This window comes from Neomonachus schauinslandi, chromosome 4 (assembly GCF_002201575.2).
Source record: "Neomonachus schauinslandi chromosome 4, ASM220157v2, whole genome shotgun sequence".
Classification (NCBI taxonomy): domain Eukaryota; kingdom Metazoa; phylum Chordata; class Mammalia; order Carnivora; family Phocidae; genus Neomonachus; species Neomonachus schauinslandi.
Window position 1 is genome coordinate 30,071,877 of NC_058406.1, and position 19,303 is coordinate 30,091,179.

The 19,303-nt window shown below is 42.2% G+C and overlaps 1 protein-coding gene across 2 annotated transcripts in view; it reads right to left on the reverse strand.

Annotated features, from left to right (window-relative positions):
* Nucleotides 1-280: 280 nt before the first annotated feature.
* TRIT1 (tRNA isopentenyltransferase 1) overlaps nt 281-19,303 on the reverse strand; it is a 45,151-nt gene continuing 26,128 nt past the window's right edge. For both annotated transcript variants that reach the window (XM_021684222.1, XM_021684223.1), the window contains exons 2-12: nt 19,034-19,174; nt 14,310-14,408; nt 13,456-13,601; nt 10,911-11,053; nt 8,051-8,162; nt 7,560-7,672; nt 7,238-7,315; nt 4,410-4,519; nt 3,957-4,074; nt 1,055-1,252; nt 281-698 (exon numbers count right to left, since the gene is read on the reverse strand). In XM_021684222.1, the coding sequence (XP_021539897.1) occupies nt 1,083-1,252; nt 3,957-4,074; nt 4,410-4,519; nt 7,238-7,315; nt 7,560-7,672; nt 8,051-8,162; nt 10,911-11,053; nt 13,456-13,601; nt 14,310-14,408; nt 19,034-19,174 (1,230 nt within the window). In that variant the 3' untranslated portion in view covers nt 281-698; nt 1,055-1,082. The remainder of the gene's footprint in view (nt 699-1,054; nt 1,253-3,956; nt 4,075-4,409; nt 4,520-7,237; nt 7,316-7,559; nt 7,673-8,050; nt 8,163-10,910; nt 11,054-13,455; nt 13,602-14,309; nt 14,409-19,033; nt 19,175-19,303) is intronic.

Consider the following 19,303-nt stretch of genomic DNA (forward strand, 5'->3'; position numbering starts at 1 on the left):
AAAATGCTTAATTTTATGCTAAATACATATACTCAACATTGCTGGAAATCACACATCTCCAAACACCCTCTATGTCTTCCAGGAATATAATAAGTGCTCAATAAACATTTGCTAAATAATGACTAGACAGTATGATCATATGAAGAATGTCAAGTTTGAGAAAAGGCTAACATGTTTTTGTTTTGTTTCATGGTTTGTTTTTTTTAAGTAGGCTCCAAGCCCAGTGTGGAGCCCAACGCAGGACCTGAACTCACGACCCTGAGATCAAGACCTGAGCTGAGATCAAGAGTAGGATGCTTAACCGACTGAGCCACCCAGATGCCCCAAAGCTATTATGTATGTTGATAACAGAGCCTACTGTGTATAAACTAGACACGGAATATACATTTTTTTAAGGACTAAAGAGACTCTTGGAAACTTTTTCTTTATTTAACTTTTAATAAAAATATAGACTCCTAACTCAATAGAAAGATAGCAGTGATAGTAATTATTACACAGGAGGACCTCAACAAATGTTAAAGTCTCGTTTTCAAGTGCCACATCATGACCACCTCCTTCTCTCCTTCTCAGTGGAATTCCAAGAACTGGTTGAGGTCACTTAATCATCTCACTGGGGCTGGGCCTTTCCTGTCATTCACCCAAATCCAGAACTCCTGATTTGTGGCTCACAATACTCCAGTCATCTTTTATAAAAGTATCTGAAAATGAGATATTTTTAGCCAGAGTCAGGGACATAAAACTTTTTTTAAGGGATATAGGAAATTCAGGTATTCATTACCAAAAAGATCCTCAAGTATTAAAAAGTGCAATCTGTGCCTCTTTCAAATATAGAACCTTTAAGGTTGAAAGAAAAAAAATCCCTTCCCCAAATCATCATTACCAGGCACATGAACCAAACAAGGAGCTAACAAGGCCTGCTGTTCCCATGACAGAGAACACGAGACTTTAAAACTATACCACCAAAGAAAGAAAAATGGTGGGGGCTTTCTGCATAGCATTCCTCAGTCCAGAGGGGGATACAGACATAACCCTCCCTCCTGAACTGGGTCCCTACCTGTGCAAAGGCTACTGGACATGTCTCTTTAAACACCAGATTTCAGCTCTTTCTCATTCTGCCCTGGGGATCCTTTCTCTTTAAGCTCTTTGTCATGGTCTGGAGAAATACTCTGATTTTCTACGGTAGCTACAACATCCAAGTCCAATCTTCTTCTCTTCTTCAGTTGGTGCAAGTGGGATTTGGATTTTATATGTGCTAAGACAAAACAAAACAAAAACAACTCATTAGAACTTTCTAGAAATCAATCCTAGAAGCATACAAAATTAACTATACAATCCTTTTCTTTAACAATAACAGGATCAACATGTACTGGTATAGCTGCTTAGCATTTTTAAGGGAAGGCAAAGTTATATGGCCAGCAAGCTACCATGCATTAAGTGTACCCTGCTGGATGCTTTATATCACTAATCCTCACAGCCATCTTGCAGGACAGTATTATTCAGCTCATTTTATAGAGGAGGAAACTGAAGTTCACCGAGGACTTCGATTTTGTCCAAGGACCAACAGCAGGTAAGTTCTTCAGCTCACCTATAGTTCAAAAAGAGACCAAATTTTCCAGAATCAAGGCTCTAGACTCAATTTTCCAGTACGGGGCTTCTTGTTACAGATAGATTACCTTTCAACTCACTCAGCTAAAAAGTTATAAATCCAAATCCTTGTCTGTATTGCAGGACAGATGCTCTGTCCCACATGACACCTAGAGCTGTCCTTGCACTTCTTCCCAGCTCACACAGGTTGCCCCTGCTGATCTGACATCCCTCTGCCTGGGTTAGACAAGCCATCTGAATGACTAACCCACAAGGTTCACATTCTCCAAGCACACAATGCCCCAGGGAGATAACAGGAAGCATTCTTCTCTGTCGATCCTTTTTGAGGGTCCACAGAAGCCATAAAGCTGAAAGGCCACTGTTGCCTGATACTAATTTTTTTTTTTTTTAAGATTTTATTTTATTTATTTGACAGAGAGAGACACAGCGAGAGAGGGAACACAAGCAGGGGGAGTGGGAGAGGGAGAAGCAGGCTTCCCGCGGAGCAGGAAGCCCAATCCAGGGCTCAATCCCAGGACCCTGGGATCATGACCTGAGCTGAAGGCAGACACAAATGACTGAGCCACCCAGGCGCCCCTGCCTGATACCAACTTCTGACCTCTCACCCCAAAGACTGTTCCCACCCTCTAACTCATACTAACTTCTTTTTACTTATTCTTTTTCAAGGAAATTTTCTTTGGAAGCCTCTAATGAGATAGACGACTAGATTAAATGATCTTTGATATCTATTAAAAACATCATTTTAAGGGTTTCAAAGCAAAAAAACAAGTAAGGAAGAGGTTAGAAGTCAAAGAAAAGTTTACTTGGGGGAAAAAAGTCAGCTTTATTTTCCAGCTAGAGCCTAAGGCAAAAAAGGGCTTCTCGCCTGGCTCTCCATGGCAGCAGGAGATGGGAGCAAGGACTTGACAGATGGCACTACAGAAGGGTTCACACAAGCTAAGCTCACAAAGGCTCACAAATGTTGTTTCTTTAAGGCTATCCCTGAAGGACATTCGACAAATCGAACCACTAAGTTTCTTTTAGAAAAAACAATCAGACACTCTCTTTCTCTTCCCCTTTCATCATTATAAACCAATGACAATCGAGGCTTCTTCTGCTGCTTGGGCAAATCACAGCCATCCCCAGTCTCTGACAATGGAGTTCATTTTGCCAGCGTTACCAGTTAACAGAACTAATCATTCTATTGGTTTGTATGGGGAGAAAATGCTATTTCTAGGAAAATCCTATGCAAGGCAGTACTCTGAACAGGATTCCAGCCACTGGGTCCCTACAAGCCTTACTGTGCTCAAAAGGAGTGAGCCTTAAACAAGTTTCCAAATCCAATGTAAACTCAAGACTTGGGAGGCCCTGGCCCTTTTTGGGCTTTGACTAGAGGACTACAAGAATCTGACAGGGGAGTTCAGTATGACTGTAGTAGAGGCAAATCCAGGCTCTAAAGCGAAAGAGAGAATTAGGTCAGGGCCCATGCTGGTTCCTCAGGAGTGCCTTTAAGGAAGACATCACCCTTTGGCCACCTTCTTTATACAAGTCTGACAGTCTTGCTTTCAAGCTTCTTTTCTTTTTTTTAAGATTTATTTATTTGAAAGAGAGAGTGTGTGCGCATGCATGGGGGAGGGGGCAGGGGGATGCTTAGCGCAGGGTTCAATGGGGGGCTCCTTCCCACAACACTGAGATCATGACCTGAGCTGAAACCAAGAGTCGGACGCTTAACCTACTGAGCCACCCAGTGCCCCTGCTTTCACAACTTCTCTTAACACTTTCCATCACAGCTTTAGCAATCACCACCATTTCAACATATTACCTTAAAAATTACGAAAGAGACCCCACTTTCAAAGAATGTACTCGGGAGGAGTAACTGCACTTCCTCCCACCCTCCCAGCTGTTTCTGCTTCTTTGGTGTCTTGGGTGAGTTGGCTGGTATCCCTTACAATCCCACCTCACCTGCACTGCATTCTAAACATGAAAGGCCAAGAAATTGCTAGAGGGTAGGATCAGGAAAATCAAAGGAGCTCCGGAAAGTTAACTGCAGACCTCTCAGTATAAAATATCTACTTTAGGGGTGCCTGGGTGGCTCAGTCGTTAAGCGTCTGCCCTCGGCTCAGGTCATGATCCCAGGGTCCTGGGATCGAGCCCTGCATCAGGCTCCCTGCTCAGCGGGAAGCCTGCTTCTCCCTCTCCCACTCCCCCTGATTGTGTTCCCCCTCTCACTGTCTCTCTGTCAAAAAATAAATAAAATCTTTAAAAAAAACAAAAAGCAGACTCCAGCATTCAACCTACTGAAGACCTTAAATTTCACGAAGTCACTGTGAGCCACCCTTACAGATTTCTCCATGCCCTTCCCCAGATTCTACCTGTCCATTCACGGTCCCCAATGATGATTCGATCACAGAGGTCACACATGTGGTAACTTCTCTTGTTCTCCATTTCATTGTACGGCATCTTTACTGGAGCAGCTGCAGGCTTGTGGCCCTGAAAGAACGGGGCGGGGGGGGGGAGGCAGGAGGATGGGAGAGAAGCAATCGACTCAAAGAGATTTGGATCTCATTCTCCGATATTAATAAGGAGACTAGGATTTTCCCAAGATTCCTTTTTCTCATCCCAGAGAACAGGTGGACTACGGACAGATTTTAGCAACAACCTTTCTAAATGTGAAAGTAGAAACACAGCCTCCAGGGATCTAAAAGCAGCCAGCTCTTCTGCTCTATTCCATGGAAAAGAAAGCTTGGTTCCCTACCAACAACGATGCCGGCTAAAGAAAGCTCTCTGAAAGCCAGACAATACGCAGTACTATGATTAATAATCACCTGGATGAAACTTTGCACGATTCCAAGAGCAGGTTCAAGAACAGACTCTTCCCACTTCGAGACATCAGATACTTCTAAGCCATATACTGGGGGGACACTGGGACCAGGTCCTAATGATGACAAAGAGAAGTTGTGAGAAGTCATCCTCCAAGACCCAATCAATTCTGCTCCCAGGACTCCAAAATCCTCAAAGGAAATATATGGGGGCCAAAGGAATAAACATTCTGATCATGCCATTCATTCTAACTAGAAATATGAACCAAACAACTACATACAATCCAAGAATGACCTAGAAGGTTCACTGATCTGTAGCCAACAAGTCTAGCTGTATAATCCAGAGACTTCTAGAGACAAGATCTTCCAGATCAGTCAGAAAAACAGAACAGAGTAATAGCTCTAGCGACTACCACATGGGCTACAATATGAAGATAGCATATCATAGGAGTAAATAAATTAACAGCTTGAAGTAAATGCCTGTTCTAAGTTGCCTATCATCTTACAGTGATGTTGCTCTTGTGGCAAAAGAGTTCACAGCTTTCTTTAGGAGCAGACACTAGTCTCAGGTTTGTATGTATCCCTTCAGCAGTATGGCATTCATGAAACTTGTTGATACCATACGGATATTCAGGGACTGGGAACAGAAGAAAATCAATGAGCCACTAAATCTGAGAACTAGAAAGAAGCCTTGAAATTGAACTAGTTGAGCCCCTTTTTTTAGGAAACAGATCTAGAGGCATATTCAAGAAACACCCTTTGGTAAATACTTCTGAATGGAGAGGTGACTGGAGATAGCCTAGAGTACAGCCACAGGCATTCTGTCCATTGGAGCCAACCCTGTTTAGTCTCTCCTGGTAGCTTCCCCTGTCTATGGACACACTAAATTGCCTTCCACAGCTAGGTCAAGTCAGTTGCCTAAAGGCAAAGAGCATCTCCCCATGGACAAAAACATCAAAGTCCTTAGGATGCCAACGGCTGGCAGGTGCTGGCCTTTTGATTGTGCCAACCACAAGTAAGATTCTTCATAAAATGGATTGGGCTGCACCTGCCACCACACGGAAAGGTGAGACTGGGAGGGTGTAGGCAGCATCCACAGCACACCTGGCCTTGGCTAAGCTCTGCACCTGTTTCCAGGCCACTCTATATTTTCCCTTCCCCTCTGAGCCCTTTGTTGGGCTTCTGTGCCCTGTCTAAGCACCTTTCAACAAGTTCTCGGCTCCCAGCTGCTATTTCTGGCATGGGTCCAAGGCCAAGTTGGGGCGGGGAAGTCCCTCTGGCTTCTTGCCAGAGCCATGTCCCAGCAGACTAGCCCTGGCCAATCACACACGGGTCCTGGTTGACAAGGCAGCTGTGCCTTTCACTCTAGCACCAGAACTGAGCCGGCATACACATGAATGAGGAATGGGCAGATGATGCACTGTGTGCCATCAATCCCTCCTGACTCAGAGATGGGGGAGTTATTGTGGCTTTACAACAGGAGGAAGTTTCAAATCATTACAAAAAACATCTTTTGTTACAGACTAATTGTTAGCCCTGGGGAGAAGAGAAGCTGCATTAGAAATCTGTAGTAGTGAATTTCAGTCGATGCAATTCAATTTCGATTTTAGCTGAAGCCAAGAACTCTGACAGGACATGCAGAGAAAGCAGGGTAAGTAGAAGGAAGTATAAAGAGCCCCTTGGTGCCAGAACTACCCCAGAGAGCTCTGGCAGAGAGCGAGCACGGGAGAGAGAACTTCAGCAATCAGTGGTCAACAACATGGATCGAGGTGTTCCTGTTCAGAGACCCTGAAGAGCAGAGTGGAGGCCTCAGCTGTCCTTATCTTTAACTGAAAGCAGAAGTCTAACGGCAAAAGGCAAACAGGACTATTTAAAAAGTGCCTATAAGATGAAGTTGGTGTTTCACTTAATCTCCTTTAAATTAATCTCCTTTTAGCTCATAACCACACAATTTCTCACCGGAGGCCCAATATCAATGCTGTCTAGCTAAAGTGATAGCTACAGGAAACAAGAAAAGCACTATAAAGTACAAGGGGGGGGGTCAGGACTGCATTCAATACTGCTTATTCAGCTGTCAGATTTTTGGCAAGATACTTAACTTCTTGAAATCTCCATTGCCTTATCTGCAAAAATAAAAGAATAACACCTACCTTGCAGGCTCAGTAATAGATGTACAGCACCAAATCTAGTGTCAAAGACACAGAACAAGGTCAAATGAAGGAGAATTTCCTTCCCTTTTCTTAAAAGTGCTGTTCAGTTGAAGGCAAAGCTGCAGTGCTCAGAAGCACCACGTACCTGAATGTGAAGGCAATGCTGGGAGAACAGGTGTAGGTTTGACTTTTACACTGTTCATCTGGCCTAAGAACCATTTTCTTTCTTTTTTTTTTATTAATCTCCACACCCAACATGGGGCCCAAACTCACAACCCCCGAGATCAAGAGTCACATGCTCTTCCAACTGAGCCAGCCAGACGCCTGAGAACCATTTTAATTAGGAAAACCTCCCTACAGAAATCTGACTGCACTTCAGGCACAAAATCTGAAGCTAAAGTGAACCCTGAGCACCGACTCTGCGAAGATGTTGCTAGTATGCTCTTACCTGTCTGCAGCCAGCACCCATGTGTTCAACTCCTGACTGTAAAGATTCCATTTGTTTTCTAAGACATTACAAAGAAGCATCTCTGCATAGTCATTTATGCAGTAGACCCTCTCCCAGATCAGGTCCCCAAAGCTTAGGACAGGTCCAGAAACTAAAGTTCCTTTTCTGGGGGAGCTAAGGACATCTATATTCTACTGGAAACAGACCCAGGAGATAAGGAAAAACATAAGACTTACTGCTCAAAAAACGGTTTTTAACCCATCGGTTTTGCTTCCGGGCATATCTTTTAGTCACTTGTTTCAGAGACTCAATACCTGAAAGACAAGGTAGATCTAAGAACCAAGTTCTGACCAAGCCAAAAGGCAAGCCCCCCTAGCCCAGCAGAGGAGAAAATCAACCATAGCAGCACACTGGAGTACACTTGGTAGACAAAAATCTTAATTCTGAGTTGAAGGCCATTTGGGGTTCTTCTGGCCTCAACTCTTTCTCAGACCATACCAGCGGGGTACTCTGCCACCCAAGAATGTCCAAGTATAGGTTAGATGGAGGAATTCACACCTTTCTTTAGGAGCTGGTTACTAGTCTCTGGTGTGCATTTTCCCTCAGTGACCAGGTACTCGTGAAATTCCTTGAAGCCAATGGATTGGAAGATACCATGTTGATAGTCCTGGCTGGGAACAGGAGAGCATCAGCAGATGAGCCATTGCATCTGAGAGCTAGCAGGGGCCTTAGAGAAGATCTAGCTGGGCCATTTCATCTCACAGATGAGAAATTGAGATCCAGAGCAGTTACTGCCTCTCTAAACTTCCTCCACCACCCCCCACCAGCTCCCTGGTTAGTTCCCTTGAAAATTAACTCCTGGGAATGTCTGAGATTAGAAAAGTGCAACTGTAACAAGTACACCAGACCTCCTTCCAACAAGCCTTGCCAATGCCAAGGACAAGGACAAGGCTAATAAACAAGTAGATCCAAAGCCAGTACTACATTTATGATCTTTTGATCATAAGCAAGGAAGGGAGAGTAGGTCAAAGAAATGGCCAAATCCTCACCTATTTTCTGCAACTTTCTTCTGATTATAGCGTCTGTGAAAATCTCTTAGTTCATCCAAGAGCCCAGCAGCAAGCATGTCATCCACCCTCTTATCCAAGCGCTCATCTAGAACTTCAATCACATTAGCCCATCAACCAGCAAGCCTGTCATAGGTGCCCACTAGACACTTACATGATGAATGGACAGGCTGCCACAAGAAGAACAGTTGTTCAAATGGAAGAAAGGGTTCAGAGTCCAAAGATTATAGAATAATTCATATTATATTTGTCATACTTAAGACTGCACTTCAATAAAAACAGCCAAAATGAAGCACGCCTTATTATATAAAGAGAAAGCTTACAATTATGACTATTAGGAAGGACAAATATTTTATTATGGAATGTATATTCACTGTTTACTTTACAGGTAGATGAGAGACCCCTGGATTATCCTTTTTACTTTTTTCCATTATATTTGTTATTCTTAGTGTTCTTTTACATTTAAGAACTTTCAGGGGCGCCTGGGTGGCTCGGTCGTTAGGCGTCTGCCTTCGGCTCGGGTCGTGGTCCCAGGGTCCTAGGATCGAGCCCCACATAGGGCTCCCTGTTCGGCGGGAGGCCTGCTTCTCCCTCTCCCACTCCCCCTGCTTATGTTCCCTCTCTCACTGTGTCTCTCTCTGTCAAATAAATGAATAAAATCTTTAAAAAAAAAAGAACTTTCAGATGACACCTTGGATAGGAACAAGGAACTTCAATCCAAAGCCATCCTAGGTACATCCTGAACTATTGAGCCAGACAAAGGAGCAAAGAGTCAGGGGTCATAATCATTCAGATGTGATGGCCAAACCTGATTATGACCAAAGGTGGTGGTCAGCTTTATTATGAATCAGATTCCATTATTTTATGCTGAATTGTAATATGTTGTTTTTTTGTTTTTGTTTTTGTTTTTTTAAAGATTTTATTTATTTATTTGAGACAGAGAGAATGAGATACAGAGAACATGAGAGGGAGGAGGGTCAGAGGGAGAAGCAGACTCCCTGCCGAGCAGGGAGCCCGATGCGGGACTCGATCCCGGGACTCCAGGATCATGACCTGAGCCGAAGGCAGTCGCTTAACCAACTGAGCCACCCAGGCACCCTGTAATATGTTTTTAGTCACAAAAATTTCATTTAAAAAATTACCTTTCTCTATAAACTTGTACCTGAGATTTATTTTAACAACAAATTTTCACCATTTCAACCATGCTCTACATTATCTGCCATTGCTACTTCTCAGCCTACAGTAACAGTAACCTTTTATCCTATCTTCCTAAAAAGTTTGTATTTATTAAGGACTCACCACATGTTATGCACATTCTGAGCACTTTGTATGTTGTAATTCATCTAATCCTCAATACATATACATATTATTATTATTATCATCATTAATTCCAATTTATAGAAGAGAAAATTGGGGCACTGGAAGGTTAACTTTTTTTTTTTTTAAAGATTTTTATTTATTTATTGAGAGAGAGAGAGAATGACAGAGAGAGAGCATGAGTAGGGAAGAGGGTCAGAGGGAGAAGCAGACTCCCTGCTGAGCAGGGAGCCCGATGCGGGACTCGATCCTGGGACTCCAGGATCATGACTTGAGCTGAAGGCAGTCGCCCAACCAACTGAGCCACCCAGGCGCCCTGGAAGGTTAACTAACTTGCCTTGAAACTCACATACCTAGAAGATGGTAGAGCAGGAAGATGAATCCAGATGGTTTGGCTCAGAGACCGAGTTCTTAATCGTTCATATACAGACCTAGCTTATAGGTTACCCTTAAAAATGGGTATCCCGGGGCGCCTGAGTGGCTCAGTCGTTAAGCGTCTGCCTTCGGCTCAGGTCATGATCCCAGGGTCGTGGGATCAAGCCCCACATCGGGCTCCCTGCTCAGCGGGAAGCCTGCTTCTCCCTCTCCCATTCCCCCTGCTTGTGTTCCCTCTCTTGCTGTGTCTCTCTCTGTCAAATAAATAAATAAAATCTTTAAAAAAAAAAAATGGGGGCCTGGGTGGCTCAGTTGGTTAAGCGACTGCCTTCGGCTCAGGTCATGATCCCAAGGTCCTGGGATCGAGTCCCACATCGGGCTCCCTGCTCTGCGGGAAGCCTGCTTCTCCCTCTCCCACTCCCCCTGCTTGTGTTCCCTCTCTCGCTGTGTCTCTCTCTGTCAAATAAATAAATAAATAATCTTTAAAAAAAAAAAAAAAATGGGTATCCCTTCTCTGTGGCCTCACAGCACTACTTTCCAGCACAGCATTTATCACAATGTAGTATCTATATTTGTTTGCTGCCCTAGACTGGGAGCTCCTAAAAACCAGGCAAAGTCTCACATTCATCTCTGAAATCCAAGTAACTATGCAGCATACTTGGCACTTCATTGAATGCTTACTGACTGTTAGCTGGATGAAGAAGTTAGCACTATCACAGGGCATTATCATACTTTACAAAAAAAACACAACATAATCAGGCTAGCTAATTAACCATCATACCCATTTCAGGCCTGCTGCTTCTGGAATCATCAGTGATGCAGCCTCCACCCAGCCAATCCAGGGAATCAGACCTCCTTCCACAGAGCCTTCCTTCTCTTTCTCTTGAGACCTTCCCTGGATGGCAGTCTCTTACCCATCCCACCCATCTCCCTCTTATCCCATCCTTGGTGTCTTACCCTAGTGCCAGGGCCACCCTTCTTCCCCTTCCAGACAGATACCTAGGGGAAAGGCACTGTGCCTTACTAAGTTAATGAATAATAGTAATTATAAAATTAAAAGCTAACACTTATTTAGTGCTTATTATGAGCCACTCATGGTTCTGGGCAGGCTCTATCTCAGATGTATTCTAAGGCATCAAAGGACTTTTACCTGTCTGGTCAGCATGAAGCCAGAGGATGCAAAGGTTAGGGAACTTCAGAGGGCCTCCAAGGGGACCACCACCTTCCTCTGCATGTTGACGATGAAGAAATTCACTATGAGAGATTCCCGTTTCTTCAAATACTTGCAAGCTCCTAAGTCATTTAAAGGGGCGGGGGGGGGGGGGGCACACCCATAAAAACCATTAGAAAATATTCTCAAATGAAACAAGGAGAGAGGCTATTTATTATAGAACACCTCTTTCTCATTTTCACTGTATAAGCTCCTGAAGCCATGAAGGTCTGGAGTTACTCCAATCCTATAGCTACTCAGGAAACAGTCCCAAAGAAAATTTTAGGTAAAGTAAGAATAATACTATTCTTCTAAACATATATTAATTTTTCTAAACTCAGGTTCAGAAACAGCAGGCTTCTTCCACACAAATAGAATGGGACTCACTCACCTTCAGGTAAGCAGTAAAAGAGCTTATTTGGGAGACTGTTACAAGCCAGCAAGTCCAGTCTCGCTGGAACGCCTTTCCCACAGTACAAAAGTATGTTGTACATCCAGCTCATCAACTTTTTTTTTACATAGGTCTAGAATTAAGGAAGAACACTTCTGACTGATTTGGTACTCTACTAGCACAAAGACCACTGGAGAAAGAACTCACAGACTTATTCTTCAGCCACCCTCGGCTCTGTCTGCCTCTATTAGTTATGCAGCCCTAGGTAATGTAACTCTCAAATCTACACTCCACCACTCTGGGTGACTGCAACTTATCAGATTGAAAGTGATCTTTCCCTCCCTGACCCAATTCTACTTCCTGAAATCCTAACACAAGAGTAGAGACCCCTTGTCTTTCCCTACCACTGATCACTCAAAGAGGACCTGTGAGGAAAAATTGTGGTAATACATAATCTCAATTATCTGGAGGTTGGGATACAGTCTCAAACTAAAAGAAAGATGAGGGACGCCTGGGTGGCTCAGTCAGTTAAGCGTCTGCCTTCAGCTCAGGTCATGATCCCGGGGTCCTGGGATCAAGCCCTGCATCGGGTTCCCTGTTCTGCGGGGAGTCTGCTTCTCCCTCAGCCCCCCCCCCCCCCCCCCCCCCCCTGTGCCCTCTCTTTCTCTCCAATGAATAATTAAAAACCTTTAAAAAAAAAAAGAAAAGAAACATGAACAAAGTCCTCCAGTCCTCTCTAAAGAAGAGACTCTAGAACTCTTGCTTAGAAGCTTACTAAGTGATGCAGCCTCCACCCAGCCAATCCAGGGAATCAGACCTCCTTCCACATTCCTAGGTAATGAGAGGGGTTTCGTAATAGCAGTTGGTGCAGATTGGTGTATTCCCAGCACACAGGTTGCAAGGCCCTGAGGTACTGCCTCAGTCCACCTCCTCTTACCAAGACACAATTCTTGACTCATTACTAGTTTAGAAGTAGCAAAATGAGGACAGGTTGATAAGAAAAAACTCATCAATAAAGAGAGGATAATAAAGACCAAATCTAGAATTACACCATAAAACAACATAAAAATGAATGTTCATCATTAATGTTCCTGTTTTCCAAAAATTTTTGAAAGATCTCTATTAAAATGTTTTAAAATAAAATGTTTGGATACTGAAAGTATAAATTTCATTTATCTAGAATGTGCATTATCACCTGAGATGATACTGCTCTCAAGGAGGCAAAAAAACTTAGACATTACAATGGTGTATGACACTCCAAGGGGCAACCATACCCAAAGAAATATTATTCTTTAGTACTAAATTTCATGAAGGACAGGGAGGGAGGGAGGCACAATTAGGAAAAAAGTTTCTAAAAAGTCTCTGGGTGTGTGTGGGGTGGTGGGAGATAATGAAAAAGGATTAAGAAACACTGATCTAGAACATTCATTTGCGTGGAATACTTTATAATCCCTATCAATACCAGATGGTGCTATAATATTTAATCTGTGTAATCAACCGTCCTTTATTAGATCGTCTACTCTGCTAGATATGGTATCACTCCCAACACTGCAGAAGAATAAACTTAGCACACGAGGCTGCAATTTCAAAACAACCTAAGAAAACATGACCTTATGAGTTCATTCACCACCTCTGTCTTCCCTTCAAGAAAGCCTCCATATGTGAAGGTGAGTTGGTCTATGAGACAGTTTATAAAATCTGCCTCCCCCTGGGAAAGCTGCTGGGGCAGAACTCAGCATTGCGCCATCAATTATGAAACTCAAATCACAACGTAAGCCAATTGCATGGCAGAAAAAATTTATATGAAAACTGTTGTACACGCAAAGATCAAATAGGAAATGAAGCGCAATTACCTAGGCCCTAGGGAAAACTCTATTGTATTATACATTTTAAAATAACAACAAAGTTGGGTGCAATTATTTATTGAGGGAGGTGGACTGAGGCAGTACCTCAGGGCCTTGCAACCTGCGTGCTGGGAATACACCAATCTGCACCAACTGCTATTAGGAAACCCCTCTCATTACCTAGGCACACTGAAGAACTGACTGCCCAACTCCAGAGGGACTCAGGCTCAGTGGGCCCAGGCTTTCTTACCTGGCCACTTTGCGCTTGTCATGGGGGTGCAACTTGGCAGCCATTTCTGGGTCCACTTGGCTTAGGCGTTTGTGGAGTACATGGCCATCCTCCTTTTCAAGCTCTACTTTCCGGTCAATCACCTTCTCAGTGCCCACCTCCTGGGGCTATTAAAAGGTTTAGAAGTAAATTTAATTCAACAGTTCAACAAGCATTGCAACAGCGTATATGCCAGGCACTTTGCTAGGAGTTAGAAATACAGAACAGAGAGAAATCAGAAGGTCTTGCCATATAGTGAGAGAGAGACCACAGAAAATTCCAATACACTGTGGCAGTGCTGGGAGGCCACAGCACACAAAGGAGGACTTACTGCTCAGGGAAGTACTCAGGTACCTGCTTCCTTGTCAGAAGTACAAACAGGAACCAGGGCTAACACATCTGTATTAACATCTCCAGAAGTCCAGTCTTCTCAGCAAGTGACCAGTGTGGACCAGGACTGCCCACACATTACAGTTTGCAAAGTCTCCCCCTATGCAATAGCGTCTCCATAAGAAAGGTTAGTGTTGGACATCTCACTGATGTACAGATTGTAATAGCCAAGAAATGCTGAGTCAGACTGATGAACTGTTAACTCACATGGAGTTGCTAATTAATTCACAGAGGAGCATTTTTCCCACACACGGCCCCTGCCCTCAGGCCACCCTGGAGGAGCACACTTCACATATGGAGGTGGCATTTGCTTCAGAATATTAAATAAGAAAATTACAGTTGCTGAGTTTAAGAAACAGACAAGAGTCAACCTTCCTCCCACTAAAATTAGCTGGCAAGAAAGAGGAACCCATTTCCTCAGTGACTTATAAGTGATCTAAACATACCTTAGTATTGACAAGAACTTTCCAGAGCAGAGACTCAATGTAATAATTGGTTCCTCCCACGACAATAGGAATTTTGTCTCGGGCAAATATATCTTCAATGTGAATGTTAAGAAAGACATCACAATATTTAATATCAAGAAGAGCATCCTGACTCACTTGGGAAGGAGGTATTAGCAAGAAACCACACTCATTTACTCATCTGGAGAACAGAGGAGAAAGGGTAGAAACCAAGATGAACTGATAATCAGTCTTCACTGTTTCCCATGAGTTCTCAGAAGCATTTCCTATTAGTTCTGGAGGGACTTGCATAAACCAGATACAGATGCATGATGGTAATTCCTTCCAGTTCTAGAAATTTCTAGGCCTTGCTGCTAAAATTCAAAGCTTGCTTGGTATTCCAAATCAGTTTAACCAGCACAAGCCCAAGGGCTCTCAGAGAACGAAGTGTCAGCTGCTCAGGAAGCCACCAAGGTGATGTCCATTGTGTGACTGCCTTCTAAGATAAAATACAAGCTGGTTTCTCTATGCCATGGTTCTTAGACTCAGTCAGTCCCCACCATTATGTGGTAGTACTGCACATTTCAGCCCCATTTGAGACTTTGCCAGATAAACTGAGAAGCACAGGTTCCAAAGACAAATAGATCTCAATTACCAGCTCCAACTCTCTGATAAGTTACTCAGCCTGAGCTTCAGTTTTTTCACCTGTAAAATTCTCCTGAATTCTAAGGAGCATTAAATGTGACAAGGCATATAAATCCCCTACCATCATGCCTGAAATATTTGCTTTCAATTGAATAAGTACTGAATTTACTTGAGCCACTATTGTTTTTATATCCCTGCTACTTTGAATTCTTCTCTTTAGAATCCCTGTTGAACAGATAATTATCTGCTTTATGAAGGGCTTTGCTTCTGAAGATAATTGATAAAAAGAGACTTTCAACCTAGACAAAGACTCATTTACACACTTCTTCCCCTTGCTAGCCTGTCTGTGGGCACAGAGATAGATGACCTCTTTTCTACCAGAAGCACACGAACCCAAGAGGTTGGGGTGGGGTGGTAAGAAAGCTGTTACCAATCAAGGATCTTAAAGAAGAAACACTGTTTCTCTATTTGGTTTTTTTTTTAAGATTTTATTTATTGGGCACCTGGGTGACTCAGTTGGTTAAGCGACTGCCTTCGGCTCAGGTCATGATCCTGGAGTCCTGGATCGAGTCCCACATCGGGCTCCCTGCTTGGCAGGGAGTCTGCTTCGTCCTCTGACCCTATCCCCTCTCATGTGTTCTCTCTCTCTCATTCTCTCTCTCTCAAATAAATAAATAATCTTTAAAAAAAAAAAGATTTTATTTATTTATTTGAGAGAGAGATCGAGAGAGGGAGAGCAAGGGAGAGCAGGGTGAGGGGCAGAGGGAGAAGCAGACTCCTCGCTGAGCAGAAAGCCCGATGCGGGGCTCCATCCCGGGATTCTGGGACCATGACGTAAGCCAAAGGCACACTTTTAATCAACTGAGCCACCCAGGCAACCCCCCTCTACTGGTTTTTTAAAAAAGAGAAATACTATATTCCCCCTATTAAGTATAGGGAGCATACAATTACAGTAAATGTAATAAAAATTCAAATATATACTATGATTGACAAAGGGAAAGGAAGCAAGGAAAGTAAAAAGGGAAGGGGAAAATGGTGAGATGCCAAAAAGAGAGAGAGTGGAAAACAGGGAAGGAGATGGGATAGGAGATATTTGGTGGGAAAAGGTTTAACTTGTTTGCCCAAGCCATGAAACAACTGTGATCCTGGACAAAACCCTTCTCTCTGGGCCTCTGTTATCTAATACCTTACTTAGCCTGTCAAATCAAGAAGGTTAACTGGATACTTCTTAAGGTACTTTCAGTTCTGATTTTGGGTTCATACCTAAACTCAGAAATCTCTAATCCTGTAAATGATGTGATTAAGTCATCCCTACTGCCCTCTGAAAACTCTATTTTCTATCAGCTTTTTCTGAACAACCAAACTGTCTTAAAGCAACAACATACATTTGGTGATATGTTCTAATTTGCCAAGGGCTTTCATATACATTATCTCACCTGATACAACTGTCTCGTAAAGCAGGTAGGGTAAGAATTATCTGCATTTTAATCTCTGCCTATTTGATAGGCAAAAAAATATGATTTCATTATTTTGATTTGCATGGCCTTAACAGCAAGGGTAAACCCTTCTTCATGTTTACCATCATTTAGATTTCTTCCTTTGTGAATTACTACTCAGGCCCTTTAAGTATTTTTCATATTGATTCATATTAGTTCTTTATATATTAAGGATATTAACCATTTGCCTTTCCTATGTTACAAATATTTTTTTCCTCTGGCTTGCAGTGTGTTTTTTAATCTTGTTTATAGTGGGCTAATTTTTTTAAATTATAAAATATTCAATACATACAAAAGAACATACGTAAATTATGAAGCCTTATAATAAACATATACTCATGAAGCCAGTGTAAGAAAAGGAGTGTTATCAATTCTTTTGAAGCTTCCTGTGTATTCATTCCTATCCCAACCCCCTACTTCCCCTCTCTGTGGGGAAACCTGAGATTTGCTATCCTGAATTGTTTGGTTTTTCTTGTTATCATTCCCTTGCTTTCCTTTACCTAATTCCTTAGGTATATGTAACCCCCTAAAAAATATATTGATTAGTTTTGCTTGCTTTTTAACTTTTATAATAAATGGTATGAATGTGTATGGTATGAATGTCTATAATTTCTCACATTTTACATTGTTTCTGAGATTCTTCCACATTGCTGCATGTACCTACAATTTATTCATTTCACTGCTGAAAAGTACTTATATGAACAAAGCAAATTTTATACATTCTTCTGTAAGTAAGAATTCAGGTGTTTATGTTTTTGCCATTAAGAGCAATGCTACTATGAATGAGATCTACCACCTATCTCATACGCGTGGCAAGCTTACTCTAGGGTGGATACCTAGTTCTGGTTGATATACATTCTTGCTGACACAAATTCTTAATTCGTACATACTCAAAGCTAGCTACTTTCCTTTAAAAAAAAAAGGGGGGGGTGCCTAGGTGTACAGTCAGTTGAGCATCCGACTCTTGGTTTCGGCTTAGGTCATGATCTCAGGGTCCTGGGACCTTGCCCCATAGAGTACATGGAGTCTGTTTGGGATTCTCTCTACCTCTCCCTCTGCCCCTCCCACTCGTGCTCTCTCTATCTCTCAATAAATAAATCTTTAAAAACAAAAACAAATCAGAAGGTTATGGGGATGGATGGTGGTGATGGTTGCACCACAATGTGAATGTACTTGATACAACTGAACTGTACACTTAAAAAATGGTTAAGTGGTAAATTTTGTGTGTATTTAACACAGTAAAATAAAGGAAAAATTTGAGTTTAAAAAATCCATTAAGATAACTTTTTTAGAAACTATGTATCTACAAAGTCCTTCCCTACTCTAAAATCACATAACTACTCAATCATATATTATCCCATTTGTTTTAAAGTTTTAAAAATACATGTATTTAACTCTGAAATCCATCTGCAATTTATATCATACATAATGAGGTCATGATTTTATTTTTTTCCAAAAAAATTAGCTGTCCCAAGAATATTAACTACTGCATTATTTCTCTATTGTTTTAAATGCCACCTTGATCATAAGGTAAATATATACAGCCATTTTAATTTGTATCTGAGTTTTCTATCCTGTGTCATAAGTTTGTCTAGTATAAGTTCCATACTATTATAATTATTATGAATTTTCCTTATGTTTTAATATCTGGCAGTCCAAATTTTTTAAAGCAATCTCTATACCCAACATGAGGCTTGAACTCACAACCCGGAGATCAAGAGTTGCATGCTCTACCCACTGAGCCAGCCAGGCACCCCATCTGGAAGTCTGGACAATTAAAATATAAGGACAGTCCCCCTTATATTATTCTTTTTTCAAAATGTACTGGTGTTGAAACTAATATAACACTATATGTTAACTATACTAGAATTATAATTTTAAAAAATAAACAAGGGGCACCTGGGTGGCTCAGTCAGTTAAGCGTCTGACTTGATCTCAGCTCAGGTCTTGATTTCAGGGTTGTGAGTTTAAGCCCCATGTTGGGCTCCATGCTGGGCGTAGAGCCTACTTAATCAATCAAAGATCGCTGATCACAGAAAAAAAATTGTTTTTGCAGTCCTCCCTCACCCAACAATCCCTATTAAATTCTAACTCTAACTCCGTATTTATAAATTGATTTTGTATCCCCATTTAAAGGGTGGGAAACTGAAGCTGAGTTGGGTAAATGCTCTACCCAATAAAATTCACTTGGTCCAAAGAGGCAGTTCTGGGACTAGAACACAGATTTTCTAGTTCCTAAATCAGTGTTCTCTCCACTAAAACAGCTTCTCAAATTTTAATATGCATATGAATCACCTGGGACTCTTGTGAAATGTAGATTCTGATTCATTAGTTCTTGAGTGAGGCCCAAATTCAGCACTTCTAGTAAGTGCCCAAGGGATGGCTGATGCTGCAGTCTGACAAGACTCTGAGAAGCAAGGGCACTATATCTTTTGATCCATATAGTTCTGATGGGGGTGCTACCTATTGGTTGTTAAGTCTTGGGTGCCCCTGCTTAGAAGAAATTGTCAATGAAACAAAAACTTCTTTCTTGGCTTGGACTGCCTTATATCCACCAAGCCTAGTTGCTATCTTTCCTAAGGATATCAGAGCAGTTGCCTTGTTCCTGAAGTCCACAACTGTGTAATTTGTCACGAGAGGATCCACAAAGCTGATCATGTGGTGATGGCATATTCTCTGCTCTTGGGCAGAAACCTTGTTGGTGATGATGTCCAGGCCTTCATAAACCTAGGGGAAAGAAAATTAGCATGAGAAAGTCATCTGCCTCCATAAAAGGCACACTTGCCCTCCAGCCAAACATGTGACTGACCCAAAGCACCAGAATAGATGTGTTCTTCTTCTTCTTTTTTTTTTTTT